Raw genomic sequence first — 18,111 nt, 5'->3', positions numbered from 1 at the left:
CGAAACATACAGAAGCTGCAGTTTGTCCACAAACATCGCCGGCACCGAAACCAGTTGAACGGACAGGAAATAAAAGTTAGTTTTATCGGTGTGGTTTGTTGTTCATTGTGCAGCTCAGAGCGGGAAATACCTGCAGACAGAAAGGAGCTGGGAATTTCCAAATTTAAACTTAAACTTATTTGTCCTGGTAAGTATTGTCCAAGCGTGGCCATTCACCAACTGCATTTCCCCACAAACAGACGCTGGACATGATCCCAGAACTGGCAGCTCATTCTTTCTGTTTTTCGGGAATGACCTTCCACGCTGGGAACAGCATTGGTGTATTTTACATTGCCAAAAATTTCAACAGCGACTCCGATCCAATCCGCCGGGGGTAGGGGGGGGAGGGGAGGGGAGGGGGGGAGGAGGAGGGAGGAGGAGGGGGGGAGGAGGAGGGGGGGGAGGAGGAGGGGGGGAGGAGGGGGGGAGGAGGGGGGGAGGAGGGGGGGAGGAGGGGGGGGAGGAGGGGGGGAGGGAGGGGGGAGGGGGGGGGGGGGAGGGAGGGGGGAGGGGGGGCAGAGGGAGGGGGGAGGGGAGGGAGGGGGGAGGGGAGAGGGAGGAGGGGGGTCCTGAGAGAATCCCGAGAGTTGTTAAACACTTTGGGATAAACAGTCTGTGTGACCTATTGGACCAGATGTAACGATGTCATTCCCCTGTGGGCCAGCAGCGCAATGGATAACGCGCCTGACTACGAATCACGAGATTCGAGGGCAGCACGGTAGCATTGTGGATAGCACAATTGCTTCACAGCTCCAGGGTCCCAGGTTCGATTCCCCACTGGGTCACTGTCTGTGCGGAGTCTGCATATCCTCCCCGTGTGTGCGTGGGTTTCCTTCGGCTGCTCCGGTTTCCTCCCACAGTCCAAAGATGTGCAGGTTAGGTGGATTGGCCATGATAAATTGCCCTTAGTGTCCAAAATTGAACAGAAACAGTTGATCTTTCAGATCTGTGCTGATGCAGTGTAGTTCTGATGAAAGACCTTGGACATGAAATGTAAACCATGTCTCCCTCTCCACAGACACTGCAGATCTGCTGAGTATTTCGATTCTGGCTTGGGTCACTGTCTGTGCAGAGTCTGCACGTTCTCCCCGTGTCTGCATGGGTGTCCTCCGAGTGCTCCGGTTTCCTCCCACAAGTCCCAAAAGACGTGCTTGTTAGGTGAATTGGACATTTTAAATTCTCCTCCAGTGTATCCAAACAGGCGCCGTAGTGTGGCGACTAGGGGATTTTCACAGTAACTTTGTTGCAGTGTTAATGTAAGCCTACTTGTGACACTAATAAATATTATTATTAGATTATTATTTTTGTTGTTAATTCAGATTTCCATTATCTGTAGTTTTTTTTGCTTTTCTTTAACTGAACAGTGCTAAGAATGTGGAACTCATTAGTAGAAGGGTTTAAAATCACTGACTGAGCTTCAATCTCAGGTGTAAAATCCCACCACAAAGTTCTTTGGATTTGGATTTGTTTATTGTCACATGTACTGAGGTACAGTGAAAAGTATTTTTCTATGAGCAGCTGAAACAGATCATTTAGTACATTAAAGAAAATAAAATAAAAATACATAAAAGAACAAAGAACAAAGAAATGTACAGCACAGGAACAGGCCCTTCGGCCCTCCAAGCCCGTGCCGACCATACTGCCCGACTAAACTACAATCTTCTACACTTCCTGGGTCCGTATCCTTCTATTCCCATCCTATTCATATATTTGTCAAGATGCCCCTTAAATGTCCCTATCGTCCCTGCCTCCACTACCTCCTCCGGTAGTGAGTTCCAGGCACCCACTACCCTCTGCGTAAAAAACTTGCCTCGTACATCTACTCTAAACTTTGCCCCTCTCACCTTAAACCTATGCCCCCTAGTAATTGACCCCTCTACCCTGGGGAAAAGCCTCTGACTATCCACTCTGTCCATGCCCCTCATAATTTTGTATACCTCTATCAGGTCGCCCCTCAACCTCCTTCGTTCCAGTGAGAACAAACCGAGTTTATTCAATCGCTCCTCATAGCTTATGCCCTCCATACCAGGCAACATTCTGGTAAATCTCTTCTGCACCCTCTCTAAAGCCTCCACATCCTTCTGGTAGTGTGGCGACCAGAATTGAACACTATACTCCAAGTGTGGCCTAACTAAGGTTCTATACAGCTGCAACATGACTTGCCAATTCTTATACTCAATGCCCCGGCCAATGAAGGCAAGCATGCCGTATGCCTTCTTGACTACCTTCTCCACCTGTGTAGCCCCTTTCAGTGATCTGTGGACCTGTACTCCTAGATCTCTTTGACTTTCAATACTCTTGAGGGTTCTACCATTCACTGTATATTCCCTACCTGCATTAGCCCTTCCAAAATGCATTACCTCACATTTGTCCAGGTTAAACTCCATCTGCCATCTCTCCGCCCAAGTCTCCAGACAATCTAAATCCTGCTGTAGAAGGCCCCCAAAGGGGACAACAGGGCAACACAAGGTCCACAATGTAAATATATAGACACGGGCATTGGGTGAAGCATACAGGAGTAAAGATTAGTGATAATGTTAGTGTTCAATTAGTTTTAGTACGATTATAAAAGATGTAAAAAGAGGATCTGTTTGGTAGAGCTCACAGAGAGTCGCCACGCTCCGGCGCCATCTTGGGTCCAAGGCGAATGTGGAAATGAATTCACTCGTCATCCTATTTGCTGACATAACAGCTCAGTCACACTGGAGGAAGAATCATAGAACCTACAGTGCAGCAGGAGGCTATTCAAGTCTGCACCAGCCCTTGGAAAGAGCACCCCAGTTAATTCCACGCCTTCACCCGACCTGGTGACCCACCTAACCTTTTGGACGCCAATTTATCAGGGCCAATCCACCTAACCTGCACATCTTTGGACTGTGGGAGGAAACCGGAGCACCCGGAGGAAACAGACACAGGGAGAAACTGCAATCTTCCCACAGTTATCCGAGGCCGGAATTGAACACGGGTCTCTGGCGCGGTGAAGCAGCAATGCTAGCCACTATGCCACCGTGCCGCCCATTTAGTATCATGCACTTTGGTTGCTGTATCAATTAATTTAATAATGTGACATCTTAGCATGTGGCTCCAATCGAAATCGGATCACAAAGCAACAAATTCGATTGATCAATATTGCATTTTAATGGTTGGATAAAGACCCAGCATTCTCCGCGTGGAAGACTGTGTCCTATTCAGCCCGCTGGAGCTTCTTGCGCAGGCGCACCACCAAGCTGTAAGTGGAGAACGCGCAGTGCGGTCTCTGACTAGAGCATGCGCAGTGCGGTCTCTGACTGGGGCATGCGCAGTGCGGTCTCTGACTGGGGCATGCGCAGTGCGGTCTCTGACTGGGGCATGCGCAGTGCGGTCTCTGACTGGGGCATGCGCAGTGCGGTCTCTGACTGGGGCATGCGCAGTGCGGTACGTGCCTGGACTTGGGCGACGAGGGGAGCAATGATCCGGTGAACTGAGTCACGGGGCCACGAGGTGTGGGGGAAGAGACAGAGGAGTGCCGGGGGGGGGGGGGGCCTCATAAACACAGCATGAATGCCTCAAACCCCGAATAAGAAGCTCCTGATCCTGTGTTTGCAAAGGACGTTGTTGGGCTGCTCTGCATCACAGACCCAGAATAACCGCAGCCATATTGCAGCAGGGCGCATGCGCAGTCCTCCTCGGCCTGTCAGCAGGAGGAGAGAATGTTGTAACTGACAGTGATGGATTCTGGAAATTCCTTTTACACGGGGTTAGAAGGGGAGGATTTACACACAGCAAACTCAAACCAAGACAATTTTTATGTCTCCTCAATTTATATCTTCGACTAACAGTTGAAGGTTTTTGTAACTTTCTTTTTCAGGAAGTTAAAAGTGGAGCATTGATCGATGGGAAACTCAAACCAAGCATCACATTGTGATCTGACAGAGTCAGTGATACATCAGAACCTGAATATTAGCAGCATCTGAGTGTGCAAGGTAAAATATTTATCTGTTCTGTCTGTGCAAGAAGATTCCAGGTCCCAGTGTGACTGGAAAAACCCAGAGATTCAGAAACCCTGGTTCGACCACACCTCGAAAACTCAACTCTGGGCAACAAACTTTGGGAGAATAGAATGGCCTCAGAGGGAGTGCAGGGCACAGATTTCCTTGAGTGATCATAGAATCCCTACAGTGCGGGGGGCGGGCAGCCAGCACCAACCCTTCAAAATGAGCACTCTACCCATTTATGCTTCCTCCATCCACCCCACCCTATACGCATAACCCAGAACTTGAACTGCACATCCTTGGACATTAAGAGGCAATTTAGCATAGCCAATCCACTAACCTGCACATCTTTGGATGGTGAGTTTTGTAAGGGCCCCGAAGAATCCAGCACGAGTTTTAAGGATACAAAATAATAAAGTTTATTTACTATAACAATATATACATAGCAGTAACTTCCCTTGCTACCTTCTCCTTCCTCCTGGTTCCTGGACTGGCCAGCTTATTTATAGTAGGAGTTTCTCCGCCCCCCTCATTGGGGAAGTTCATACTCCCATAGGATTGTGGGATAATCATTAGTCCCCAGCCAATCGTCAGTAGGCAGGTTATAACATCCCTCCCCCCCAAAGTCCAAGGAATCCACCGTAGGCCCTGGCGAAGGGAGGCGTCAAACTCGTTTGGCCGCAGGCCGGACGCCATTTGCACGCGGCGCTGGATCAGGCGGCGTATAACGAGACGGAGACCGGCGCTTCCGTGATGAACGGCGCGGTTGTACATCCACGGCCTGTGGACCCGAGGATTCCCCCTCTGATTCATCCTGTGTCTCCATCTCGGAGTCAGAGTCTGCTGCCTCCGTCATGTCAGCGTCTCTGTCCCCATTCGGTCCCGTCATGACCTGCGCAGGCTTTGAGTGAGGCACCAGTGGAAGATTTGGAGGACTACCTTCCCTTGTTTCTGGTCTTTGCCGCTGTTGAACTGAGCTCCGGGGGCGGGGAATCTTTTGCGGGGATGATCTTCTGGACCGGACGTGGTCTACATGTTTTCGCTGGAGACGACCCTGGGCTTGCACTTGGTACGATATAGGGCCCGTTTGGCGAAAGATTACCCCAGGAACCCATTGGGCACCACCAGCAAAATTCCGCACGAATACTGGGTCACCGGGCGCAAACTGCCGAATCGGACGATGCTGAGACAATCCCGGTCCCTGCCGTTCTTGTGTGCGGCGTACTTTTGCGCCAATGTCCGGGAAGACCATACTAAGGCGGGTGCGAAGTCTCCGGCCCATTAGGAGTTCTGCGGGAGCTACCCCAGTCACTGTATGGGGGGTGGTCCTGTACGTAAACAAAAACCGAGCCAGTCTCGTGTCCATTGATCCGGAAGACTGCTTCTTTAGGCCTCTTTTGAATGTTTGCACTGCACGCTCTGCCAACCCATTTGAAGCCGGGTGGTAAGGGGCAGTGCGGATATGGCGGATGCCTTTCATCTTTGTAAACCTAGCAAACTCCTCACTCGTGAATGGAGTGCCATTATCCGTGACCAGCACCTCGGGGAGGCCATGCGTGCTAAATGATAAACGCATTTTCTCAATTGTTGCGCAGGACGTTGTCCCCTGCATCTTATGCACCTCCAGCCATTTGGACTGGGCGTCAATTAGTAGAAGGAACATGGATCCCTGAAAAGGGCCTGCGAAATCTGCATGTAAGCGTGCCCAAGGCCATTCCCAGTGATGTAGGGGCGCGGCCGGCGGAAGCTTCTGATGCTCCTGGCAAATGGAGCAGTTTTGGGCCACCTTCTCAATGTCGGTGTCGAGGCCTGGCCACCAGACATAACTCCGGGCCAACATTTTCATCTTGGTCACGCCCGGATGCCCATTGTGCAAGTCTGATAATATCAGCTCCTGGCCTTTTTCCGGGACAACCACACGCGTCCCCCACAAGAGGATGCCGTCTTCCACGCTGAACTCTGACAGCTTGGAGGAAAATGCCCGTAACTCGCCTGGGAGCTGTCTATGCTGCCCACCATACAGGACTATGTGCCGAACCTTTGACAGGACTGGCTCCGTCTGGGTCCACTCACGGATCTGTGATGCCGTGACAGGCAAGGTGTCCATAAAATTTAGGGTTGCGACCACCTCACCGGTCGTGGGGGTCGACATGGGGCCGGTCGATAAAGGCAATCGGCTCAGTGCGTCGGCATTTGCTATCTGCGTACCTGGTTTGTGCTCCAGAGAATACTCATATGCAGCAAGCAACAAAGCCCAGCGCTGGATCCGTGCAGAAGCAATGGGCGGTATCGGCTTATCCTCTCTGAAGAGTCCCAGCAGGGGCTTATGATCAGTCACGATAGGGAAATGGCGGCCGTACACATACTGGTGGAAGCGTTTCACCGCGAAAACCACTGCCAGGCCCTCCTTCTCGATCTGCGCGTACTTCTTCTCCGCTGCAGTCAATGTGCGGGAGGTGAAAGCTATCGGTCGCTCGGCCCCGTTCTCCATCTTGTGGGACAGGACAGCCCCAATACCATACGGGGATGCATCACATGTGACGAGCAAAGGCTTTCCCGGATCATAGTGGGTTAGTAACCCAGACAACGACAATTGTTGCTTTACCCGCCGGAAAGCGGTTTCTTGCGGCTGACCCCAAACCCAGGTGTGATTTTTCTTTAGCAGCAGGTGTAAGGGGGCCAGCGTAGTTGCCAGATTGGGGAGGAACTTCCCGTAATAGTTTACGAGACCGAGAAAAGAACGAAGATGCGAAGCGTCAGTCGGGGTGGGGGCATGTTGAATTGCACGCACCTTCTCTGCGACGGGGTGCAGACCCTCGCGATCCACCCGATAACCTAGGTAGATTACTTCTTTTGCCTGAAATATGCACTGTGTGAGACGTAAACGGACTCCAGCCTCCGAAAGGCGTTTAAGGACAGCCTCCAGATTTTCCAAATGCTCTTGCTCCGACGTCCCTGTAATCAACACGTCATCTAGATAGACAGCCACACGTGGTAAACCTCTCAAAATGCCCTCCATAACACGTTGGAAAATTGCGCAGGCAGAGGATACTCCAAAGGGCAACCGTGTATATTCATACAGGCCCCGGTGTGTGTTAATTGTTACATATGGTCGGGAGGCAGGGTCCAGCTCCAACTGCAGGTAGGCGTGACTCATATCTAATTTTGTGAATGAGAGTCCGCCTGCAAGTTTCGCGTAGAGATCCTCTATGCGAGGCATTGGGTATCGGTCGAGTCGGGAAACTGTATTCACTGTAAGTTTATAGTCGCCACACAAGCGAACTGTGGCATCTGGCTTCATTACTGGCACAATTGGTGCTGCCCAGTCAGCAAAACGGACAGGCCTGATAATACCCAAACTCTCCAAATGAGTGAGCTCCCCTTCTACCTTCTCGAGCAAAGCGTAAGGCACTGGGCGCGCCCGGAAATAGCGCGGTGTGGCTCCTGGTTCAACTTGGATACGGGCTACGGCCCCTTTTATTTTCCCCAGACCAGGCTGGAATACCTCTGGGTATCGTCCTAGCACCTCAGTCAACCCTCCAGAAACTGTTTGGAGGATGTGCTGCCATTGCAACCGCAAATGGCGCAACCAGTCCCGACCCAACAGGCTGGGCCCATGGCCACGCACCACGATAAGTGGGAAACGCCCCTCCTGGCGTCCATAGACCACAGGGGTCATTGTAGTTCCTGCAATGTCCAGTGGTTCCCCCGTGTAGGTGGCCAACCTGGCCTGTGAGTCAGTTAGTGTAAGGGTCTGTATACCCTGCTTGATGCGGTCGAATGTCCTCTGGGCGATCACGGAGACCGCTGCGCCAGTATCCAACTCCATCTCCAGCGGGTGGCCATTGACCCGTACTGTCACCTTAATGGGGGCCACACGGGGAGCTGCCACACAATGCAGCTGCAGGCAGTCGTCCTCCGTCTCCACGTCCTCAGGAGTGGTCGCCGCAGGTTCATCCACATGGAAGGTACGGCCTCCGGGCTGGTCCCAGTTACGGCCCCTGGGCTGGTCCCAGTTTCGGTCGGAACGACGGCTCCTCTGGCGTCCCCAGGACCGCCGTCCGCGACGGGGTCGGCGCCTACAAGTCTGACACGGACATGGCTCCTCATCCATTGGCTCTGGAGAAGGCTCCCTTTGGGGAGGAATGTCCGATGGCCACTGGCGTCGGTCTGGTCGTTGCCTCGCCCAAGGTACCGCAGGAGTGCGGGGGGACGTTTTTGGGCGGAAAGGGTTTCGCCCCAAGGCATGCACTTCCATTCCCTGTAGCTCCTGTACTCCTCGCTCTGCGCTCTCTCGGGACAAGACTATTTGTATTGCCTGTTGAAAAGTCAATGTTGGCTCCGCTAACAACTTTCTCTGGGTGGCCGCATTGTTAATACCGCAAACCAAACGATCGCGTAACATTTCTGACAAGGTCTCACCATAGTCACAGTATTCCGCAATCCCGCGTAGCCTGGATAAAAAATTGGCAAGGGATTCTCCAGGGGTCCTCTCAGCGGTATTAAACCGGTAACGCTGGACTATCGTGGACGGGGTTGGGTTAAAGTGTTGCCCCACTATATTCACAAGTTCGTCAAACGTTTTGGTGTCCGGCGCAGCTGGGTACGTAAGGCTCCTAATCACCCCAAACGTATGCGGCCCGCAGGCGGTGAGCAATATGACCACCTGGCGCTCGTTTTCAGTGATGTTGTTTGCCCGGAAATAGTAACGCATCCGTTGCGTGTACTGGTTCCAGCTTTCCAGCGCAGCATCAAAAACATCCAAACGTCCGTACAGAGGCATGGTATAATAGAAAACAACTTCCAACCTGTATCCAACAAAAATCCAGGGAGGTGGCTTCAGCAGTGTAGACAGCTATTCACTTTTACCTTCGTCGCCAGTTTTGTAAGGGCCATGAAGAATCCAGCACGAGTTTTAAGGATACAAAATAATAAAGTTTATTTACTATAACAATATATACATAGCAGTAACTTCCCTTGCTACCTTCTCCTTCCTCCTGGTTCCTGGACTGGCCAGCTTATTTAAAGTAGGAGTTTCTCCGCCCCCCTCATTGGGGAAGTTCATACTCCCATAGGATTGTGGGATAATCATTAGTCCCCAGCCAATCGTCAGTAGGCAGGTTATAACAGTGAGGAAACCGGAGCACCATGCAGATAAGTGGAGAATGTATAAACTCCAACAAAGGCTGGAATTGAACCCGGGTCCCTGACGTTTTGAGGCAGCAGTGTTAACCACTGTGCCGCTGCTGAATCCCAAAGTTAAATTATACAATGAGATTACAGAAAGTAGTCATAGTCATTGTGGCACAGCGGAGGCTATTCGGCCCAGTGAGTCTATGCTAGTTCGCAAGAGCAGTCCAGTCAGTCCCATTCCCCTGTTCCATCCCTCAATCCTCGCAGGTTTCCATTAAATATTTATCCAATTTCCTTTTGAAAATATTCATCGTGTCCATTTCTGCCCTCCCCTCAGCCGCAACTTTAGGGTCATTACCATTGACTGTAAAATCGGTCCCCTTCACATCCCCCATATCTTTTACAAAACCTGAATATGTCCCTGAGTTATTGTGCAACCAGTGAATGGGAACAGATTTTCTGTCTTATTTTACCGAAACCCATCAGAATCTTCTACATCTGAATTAAATCTCCTCAACCCCCTCTGCCGGAACCATTCTGCAAAATCTCTTCTGCACCTTCTCAAGGACCTTCACATTCTTCCTGAAGAGTGGTGACCAAAAATGGACGCAATACTCAAATTGTGGCCTTATCAGAGCTTTATAAAGCAGTAAAACTTCTATTTTGTGCTCATTAACACCATTAATCAGCTCAAGAGTTAATTTAATAAAAGCAAAATACTGTGGGTTCTTGAAATCTGAGATAAAACAGACAATTCTGGATAAACTCAGCAGATCTGACAGCATCTGTGAAGAGAGAATCAGAGTTTTAAAAAAATATTTCTTTATTCTCCTTTTTCGCATTTTCTCCCAAATTTACACCCATCAACAATAAACAATAATCAGTAACAAATATGTCAATCCCCATATCAATAACAACAATCCCATCCTCCCACCAAACCCAAAACATTCACCCACACGTTCACACAAACTGACAAAAAGGAATCAGGAATCCCCCATTAACACCCATTGCCCCCCCCCCCCTCCCAGCTAATGTTTGATGTTATCCAGTTCTTGGAAGTGCATAATGAATAATGTCCATGAATTGTCGAACCTATATGTCCTTCCCCTCAGATCAAACTTAACCTTCTCAAGAGTCAAGAATTCCAACAGACCCCCCGCCACGCCAGGGTGGAGAGGCTGCTCTCCAACCTATCAGGATCCGTCTTCGGGCGATCAATGAGGCGAAGGCTACAACATGTGCCTCCAACTCTGGCCGGTCCAACACCCCAAATATGGCCTCCTACCCCAAATATGGCGACGTGCCCCCCCCCCCCCCCCCCCCCCCCTCTCCGCAGCGTTCACACACATCTTCAACTCCTTCAAAGAATCGGCTCATCCTCGCCCTCGTGAGGTGTGCTCTGTATACTACCATACCAGTCTCCCCGAACAGGCGCCGGAATGTGGCGACTAGGGGCTTTTCACAGTAACTTCATTTGAAGCCTACTTGTGACAATAAGCGATTTTCATTTAATTTTTCATTTTCATTTCAGCTGTATCAGCTCCAACCTTGCTCACAAGGTGGAGGCATTCACCCTCCGGAGCACCTCACACCAGAACCCCTCCTCCATATCCTCTCCTAACTCTTCCTTGCACTTTGCTTTGATCACTTTGCCTTCCAGTGGTGCCTTCTCCTCTTCCAAAATAGCTCAGTAGACCACTGACACTACCCCCTTCTCCAGTCCCCCTTTCGTCAGCACATCCTCCAGCAATGTGGAGGAGAGAATATCAGAGTTAATTTTCGGATCTAAATTATCTTTCCACAGAACTGCTTTGCTAACTACTCTCTGAATATATCCTGTCACTTCAGAGATAAAAGCACTTAGAAACCCCAGTCCCCTGTGTCCCTGCACAATCTTTAGCACTATGCTATTAATTATATCTTTCCCCTCCCTAACCCCTTTGCCACCTTATTATGAGGGTTGTAATCCTTTGAATTTAGAAGATTAAAAGGGAATTGATCAAAGTGTGCAGGATGTTAATTGGAACTGACGAGGTAGATAGAGAGGAACCATTTCCACTGGTTGGGGAATCTCGGACGAGCAGACACATTCTAAACATAGAATCCGGTTCTGGCACCTTTTCAGGGAGAGAGTTCCAGATGTTGAAACCTCTGTTGCTGCAGAAACTGCTGAACTCACTGCTGAGTTCTGAAGGTTGTAAAGTGTTGAATGGAATGATGAGCTGCTGTTCCCCAAGCTCCCTTTGAGCTTCATTGGAACAGTTCAGGAGGCCAAGGGCAGAGAGGTCAGTGTGGGAGTGGGACAGATAATTAAAATATGAAGCAATCGTCCAGCGTGCAGCCAAATCCTTGATAAAAGTCGCATAGTATATCATCCTTCTTCTTGTGAAGTGATGAATCATTTCCACTTCCACCACCCTCCAGGGCTGTGAGATACAGGTTATCACTCTGTGTAAAAAAAGGTCTTCTTCATATTCCCCGCTGCATCTCGGGCACCATCAGCTAATGTGAACAGCTTTTCTTTATCGACCTGATCTATGCCTGTATTAATTTTGTACACCTCCAATCTCATTTGCTCTGTGTAGAACCAGCCCAGTTTCTCCAACCTAACCTTGCCGCTAACTTCCCTCCTGGAACCATCCTGAATCTCCTCAGCACTATTTCAGGATCCTCATATCCTTCATGAGGACTGGTGACCAGAGCTGGATATAATGTTGTGCTCTAACCAGGACTTTATAATTTCTTGTTTTTGTGCTGAACACCTCTGTTTATGCAGCTCAGACCCAGTCTGCTTTATTAACTAACCCCTGTTATAAGAAATAGTTCCCACGAATGCTTTAGTCATGACCCGTAATTATAAAGCATAAATGATGACACAAGCTTTAAATTAGTTCCTGTAATATTTGACCTGAATACCAGACACCTTCCCCCAAGTTCTGGAAAGGGAGGGTTAATAAAGCCAGGTACTCACAGTCTGCACAAACTTTGAATGTGACTCCAGACCCATTTGTAAAACTGAACAAATAAATCCCTGAATTTATTCCGACTCTTTTCTGTATCCCAGCTCCAGTAATTACTGACTGGGAAGGGACCAGAATCTCAAGAGGCTTCCCACTGCTGTCTTCTCATGTGGAAGTGATCTATCAGATTAATGTGTTTATGCTGTGAGTTTTCAGTACAATGTCTGAACCTCTGATTCTGCTTCCTGTCCACTATCCCCCTCATCCATGGATCTTCCCTTTTATCAACTGGAGAAAACATTTGCCTGTTCACTGATTGATCTCGATGGCGGTGAGATTACCCAGAATTCCCAATCTGTCAGAAAGTCCCCTATCGGTGACTAATGGAACCCAGGGTGAGGACGCAGGGCTGTGCTGTATTCTGAGCATGCTCAGTGCAGCTGGTGGAGATGGACTGAAGGAGATCAGGCAGCTCAGAGAGGGGATTGTGAGCACAGGAGAGGAACTGGAGCCGGGGGAGGGTCAGAATTAAATGAGCCCAGACGACTGTCGGACTGGCAATTACCACGATGCAGGTGAGGGAGCACAGGGGTGATGGTGAACAAGACCTGGTGTGAGTGAGGGCAGGAGCAGCTGAGCTTTGGATGACCTCCAGTTCCTGTGAAGTTGAATCTGGGAGATCGACAAGACCCACATTCGAATAGTCCAGTTTAGAGGAAACAAAAGGAATGGATGAGTTTCAGCAGCACAGGAACTAATACAGGGACACAACTGGACAACGTTACTGAGTGGAAATAGGCAGTGACAGTGATGTGTGAACAGAAACACAGCTTGGGGTGAAATATGCCAGAGATTGTGAACAGTCTGATTCAGCGTCAGACAGTTCCCAGGGAGAGAGATGGAGTCGGCGGTGAGGGAGTGGAGTTTATAACTGGGCATGAAGACAATGGCTTTATCCATCCAGTACTGTATGTCAGATAAGTGTGCGAGTTGGAGGGGAACTTGGAAATCATGGTGTTCACATATTCCTGCTACCCTGCTCCTACGAGGTGGTGGAGAATGGCTTGGGAGATTCTGTCAAAGTTCTGCTCATGTTGAAGATATATTAAATACTTGTTTCAATCATTCAGCCTCTACTACTCCCTTTCTCTCTCCTTCTCGCAGAGTGTCAGAGTCTAGCGTAGATTCAGACCAATTGGCAGGTTCCCTTCCCTGAAGGACATTAATGAACCAGTTGTGTATTTACAATAATCCAGCAGTTTTCATGGTCACATTTTCCTGGTGCCAGCCCCACAAATGACCCGATTCATTCAACTCAATTTCACAACCTGCCTTTGTGTTTTCACTCCCTATTTTTCGTTTTAAATCCGGTTCACAGGTCATTGGAAGGGGAGGATTGGCAGTCGGGAAACTTCATCACATCAGGATCAGCACCAGTTGCTCCATTTACCGTAACGTGAATATCATCATACTTTGAACATGGAAGGAAACAGTACCATTCACAGTGGGGAGAAACCGTACACGTGTTCTGTGTGTGGACGAGGCTTCAGACAAACATCAGGCCTGTCGACACAAGCGGAGTCACTCTGGGGAGAAGCCGTGGAAATGTGGGGACTGTGGGAGGGGATTCATTTCCCCATCAGAGCTGGAAACACATCGACGCAGTCACACTGGAGAGAAACCGTTCTCCTGCTCCAAGTGTGGGAAGAGTTTTACTATTTCAGCCAACCTGCTGAGACACCAGCGAGTTCACACAGAGGACAGACCATTTCAATGCTCAGACTGCAGGAAATGCTATAAAAGTTCCCAGGAACTGATGCTCCATCAACGTGTTCACACTGACGAGAGACCGTTCAGGTGCTCTCACTGCGGGACTGGGTTCAGGCGATCATCCCAACTCACTGTACACCAGAGGATTCACACCGGGGAGAGGCCGCTTATCTGCTCCAAGTGTGGAAGGGGATTCACTCAGTCATCTGACCTGCTGGCGCACAAGAGAATTCACACTGGGGACAAACCCTTCACCTACTCCGAGTGTCGGAAGGGATTCACTCAGTTGTCACAGCTGTTGACACACCAGCGAATTCACACTAGGGAGAAGCCTTGCACCTGCTCAGAGTGTGGGAAGGGATTCACTACCTCATCCACCCTGCTGAGACACCACCTAGTTCACACAGACAAGAGACCTTTTAAATGTTCAGACTGTGGGAAGGGCTTTAAAAGTTCCTGGGAACTGATGTACCATCAACGTGTTCGCACTGACGAGAAGCCATTCAGATGCTCTGACTGTGGGACTGGGTTCAGACGATCATCACAACTCACCGACCACCGCCGAATTCACACTGGCACAAGACCTTTCACCTGCTCTGAGTGTGGGAAGGGATTCACTCAGTCATCCAACCTGCTGACCCACCAGCGGGTTCACACTGGGGAGAGGCCGTTCACCTGCTCCCAGTGTGGGAACGCTTTCACAACCTCATCCAGCCTGTTTAGACATCAGCGAGTTCATAAATAACTACAGTGATTGCAATTTTCCGTTAATCACACCCAGGACTGGACCGTGTTCATTGGGGTCTGGTTCTGCTGATGGAAATAAACTGCAGCCACTTACAGGGACTCATATTCTGGCTAAAAGTCAAATAAATTAGATTTGTGTTAAATACGCAGTGTGTTGAAACTTTTTAATATCTCTGACACAAGTTTGCTCCTTTTGACGTTCTCTCGCTCTCCCCTGTCTCTTCCATTCTCACCTCCTACAAGAAGAGTGAGGAGCTTGTGGAGCTTCTTTGTGACTGAGATTGAGTAAATCCGATCAGCTGCCTCTGCTGCTTCCCTTCCACGAGCCCACCGGACCAAACTGTCTCTAAATTTCATCCTTTCCCGAGCCCTGAATCCACATCGTTCTCTAGTTTCTCTCCCATCTCCCCTCATGCCCTCTCAGAGCTCATCTTGTCCATGAGACCCAGCTCCTGCTCCATCGACCCTATTCCCACAAAACTGATCACCCAACTTTCCCATGTTCACTGACTTTGTTGAATCTTTTCTCTATCAGGTACTGTCCCTCCCCTTCTGCCATCATTCTACCCTTGTCAAAAAGCAAGCCCTTGACTCCACCATCCTTACAAATTACTGCCCCATCGCCTGCACCCCTCACCTCTCCCAAATCCCTGTTCATTCTTCCCAGAATGCCATGTTTGAATCCCTCCAATCAGGTTTCTGCTCTGTCACCATGCTGAAACAACTCTTATCAAAGTTACAAATAACATCCTCTGTGACTGTGACAAAGATAAACTCTCCCCTCTGTCCTCAGCCTGTCTGCAGCCTTTGACAAGGTCGACCACACCATTCTGCTCCGTCACCTCTCCACTGTCACCCAGCTGGGTGCGGCTGCTCTCTCCTGGGTCCATTCTTCTGCATCTGATCAGAGCCAGTGAATCACTTGTAATGTCTTCCCACTCCCACAGTTACCTCTGGTGTTCCCAAAGGATCCAGACGTTTCTCTTCTTATTTCTCATCCACATGTTCCCCACAATAGCACCATCTGGACACAGTGTCAGTTGTCACATTTACACTGATAGCTCCCAGCTCTACCTCACCACCAGCTCTCTCCCCTTCTGTGGAGTCATTGTTTGAATTCCCGAGCTACCAACTCCATTCCTCTCCCTGGTAACGTCTGACACTAAACCAGACTTGATGTCATGTTTGACCCTGTGATGAACTTCCGTCTCTTTAGTGTGTGTTTGTATCCCGGTGATTTTTCAGTCACAATTCTGATTTAAATAATTTGCCACAGACAACAAACATTCCTGCTTTCATAATGAAATTAAATCATTCTGAAAGATCTCAAGATTTTGACTTTGAATTTTCTGTCTGCAAATCCTCTCCCTCTAACTCCCATAAAAGGAGTTTACAGAGGTTTTTGGTGGAAATGCAGGATAGAAATTCAGAACAGACCATTCTAGTTTCTATGGTACATTCTCCCAAATCTATGAATCTCTGTCCCACACAGACACACACCCCTCCCTCTCTGCTCATTGTTCCAGATTCAGTCTCCAGTCTCCTCCTGATTCTTTTCCCCTCTCCAGATTCTCTCTCCTCCTGGCCTTAAACTGGTGACTCAGGCTTTGGCTCAATCGCACTCCTCTCACGCATTCTAACAAATAACGCACTCACTCACTGAACTATGACACAAGCTGGGTGTATCTCAGTTACATTTTTCCAGACTCACTCACTCACTCAGTGATCAGATCTCACTGAACTATAACACAAACTGTGTCTATCTGAGTTACATTTATACAGACTCACTCTCAGTAAGTGATCAGATCTCACTGAACTATAACAACTTGTGTACACATTGAGATTTTTAACACAATAAAATGTGCCAAGCAGTTTCACAGGAACATGAGGACACATTGGGTCAGATGACCAAAGTCTTGGTGAGAGAGTTTGGTTATGAGGGGAGTCTTAAAGGTGGAAAATGAAGTGGAAAAGTGAAGATGTTTATGGCCGAAATTCTCGAGCTTAGGATCCAGGCAGCTGACGGCTGCCCCATTTGGGATGTGATTAAAATCGGGGATGAAGGACATCGGGGAATGATGCTCCATGTTCGTGGACCCCATAGCCCAGGCTCAAGTCCCATATCTAAACTTTGGGACAGAGTTTGACCATCCTTGGTCTCAGATAAAAACAATTCTCTGATAAACATCTTGTAAGATCTTTGTTTATTTATGGCATAAAAGGGGTAGCACAGTGGCTAGTACTGCTGCCTCACGGCGCCGAGGTCCCAGGTTCGATCCCGGCTCTGGGTCACTGTCTGTGGAGTTTGCACATTGTCCCCGTGTTTGCGTGTGTTTTGCCCCCACACCCCAAAGATGTGCAGGATAGGTGGATTGGCCACGCTAAATTTCCCCTTAATTGGAAAAAATGAATTGGGTATGCTAAATTTAGTTTAAAAACAATTTATGACACAAAAAGTTCGGACCAGTTGAGTCCTGTGTACTCGATGGGGATTGACTTTAACAGATTTAAAATCCTCTGGATCTCAGGGTCATAACAAGAATATGTTTCAGTCGAGATTTAAATAAATAAATATTGAAAAACTGAACAAGAATGGGGAAAGACTGCAGCTCAATCATTTCAAAGTGAGAAATGAATGGTCTCTGTTTCAAGTGGGACTCCTTCAGAATGAACACTTCCCACCAGCAGCACCAACCCCCCTCCCCCTCCCTGTTCACTGAACATTCCTTCACCCACTCATCCTCCCATTGCACAGCCAGCCAATGGCCCCCAGCCTGGATTCACATTCAGCATGAACTCGGTGAGAGGCTGAGCTGGCCCCGGGATGTAAGAACGGACAAGAGCTGGAAGTGGTTCCAGTCAATACAGTTTGTGCATCATTATTAAATAAAGAAACTTCATATCTTGTCAAACCCCCATTTCAGACACTTGGTGAATTACAATTTGGAGCCAGGCCCTTTCTGTTGCTTCTACTTGGTGCATCCTGTGTGGTTTCAGCAGAGGTAGAGACAGGCTGCTCACATCCCTGCTCTCACTGTCCAGAGGCTTGTGGTCTCCACCCTCTGGGTTTCAGAGCCCCTGAGGGTTCTGGGACAGACTGATCCATCTGTACCTGTGCAGGGCAGATTCAGCTGGAGACGGGGCGGCGTGTTGGGTACTGCCTGTGGATTTGGGGGGTGGGGGGGGAATGGGTCTAAGGTGGGATCTCTTTGAGTGGAGTTCCCAGATCCATGTCTCCTTCCTCCACCATCCCTCTTCTGGACCAGCGTCACATCATTCCTCCCACTCTGCTGCTGACCAGCTTGGGGGAGATCAGTGACATGTTGACAGTATCTGTCATCCTGTTCAAGGCAGCAGACATCTCCTGCATGGCCGAGGTCATGACCTACCCTACACCGACCCATTTCAGAGCCGTGCTTGAAGCTCCATGGAGGCAGCCACTCTCTCCATGACACAGTCTCTGGAACCTCCTCCAGCCCTACAACCCTCCA

The 18,111-nt window shown here is 49.2% G+C and overlaps 2 protein-coding genes across 2 annotated transcripts in view; one reads left to right on the top strand and one right to left on the bottom strand.

Moving 5' to 3' along the window:
- Nucleotides 1–18,111, bottom strand: part of LOC140421745 (uncharacterized) — a 354,082-nt gene that overhangs the window by 267,665 nt on the left and 68,306 nt on the right. The window lies entirely within an intron of this gene.
- Nucleotides 13,584–14,763, top strand: LOC140417894 (uncharacterized; the record flags this gene model as incomplete). The annotated part of the gene is made up of 1 exon (XM_072501324.1): nucleotides 13,584–14,763. A coding segment is annotated over one exon (1,035 nt), but the record flags the coding sequence as incomplete, so codon positions are not given.

The sequence above is a fragment of the Scyliorhinus torazame genome, chromosome 5 (genome assembly GCF_047496885.1).
Source record: "Scyliorhinus torazame isolate Kashiwa2021f chromosome 5, sScyTor2.1, whole genome shotgun sequence".
Taxonomy (NCBI): Eukaryota; Metazoa; Chordata; class Chondrichthyes; order Carcharhiniformes; family Scyliorhinidae; genus Scyliorhinus; species Scyliorhinus torazame.
This window is presented reverse-complemented; position numbering and strand designations above follow the sequence as displayed.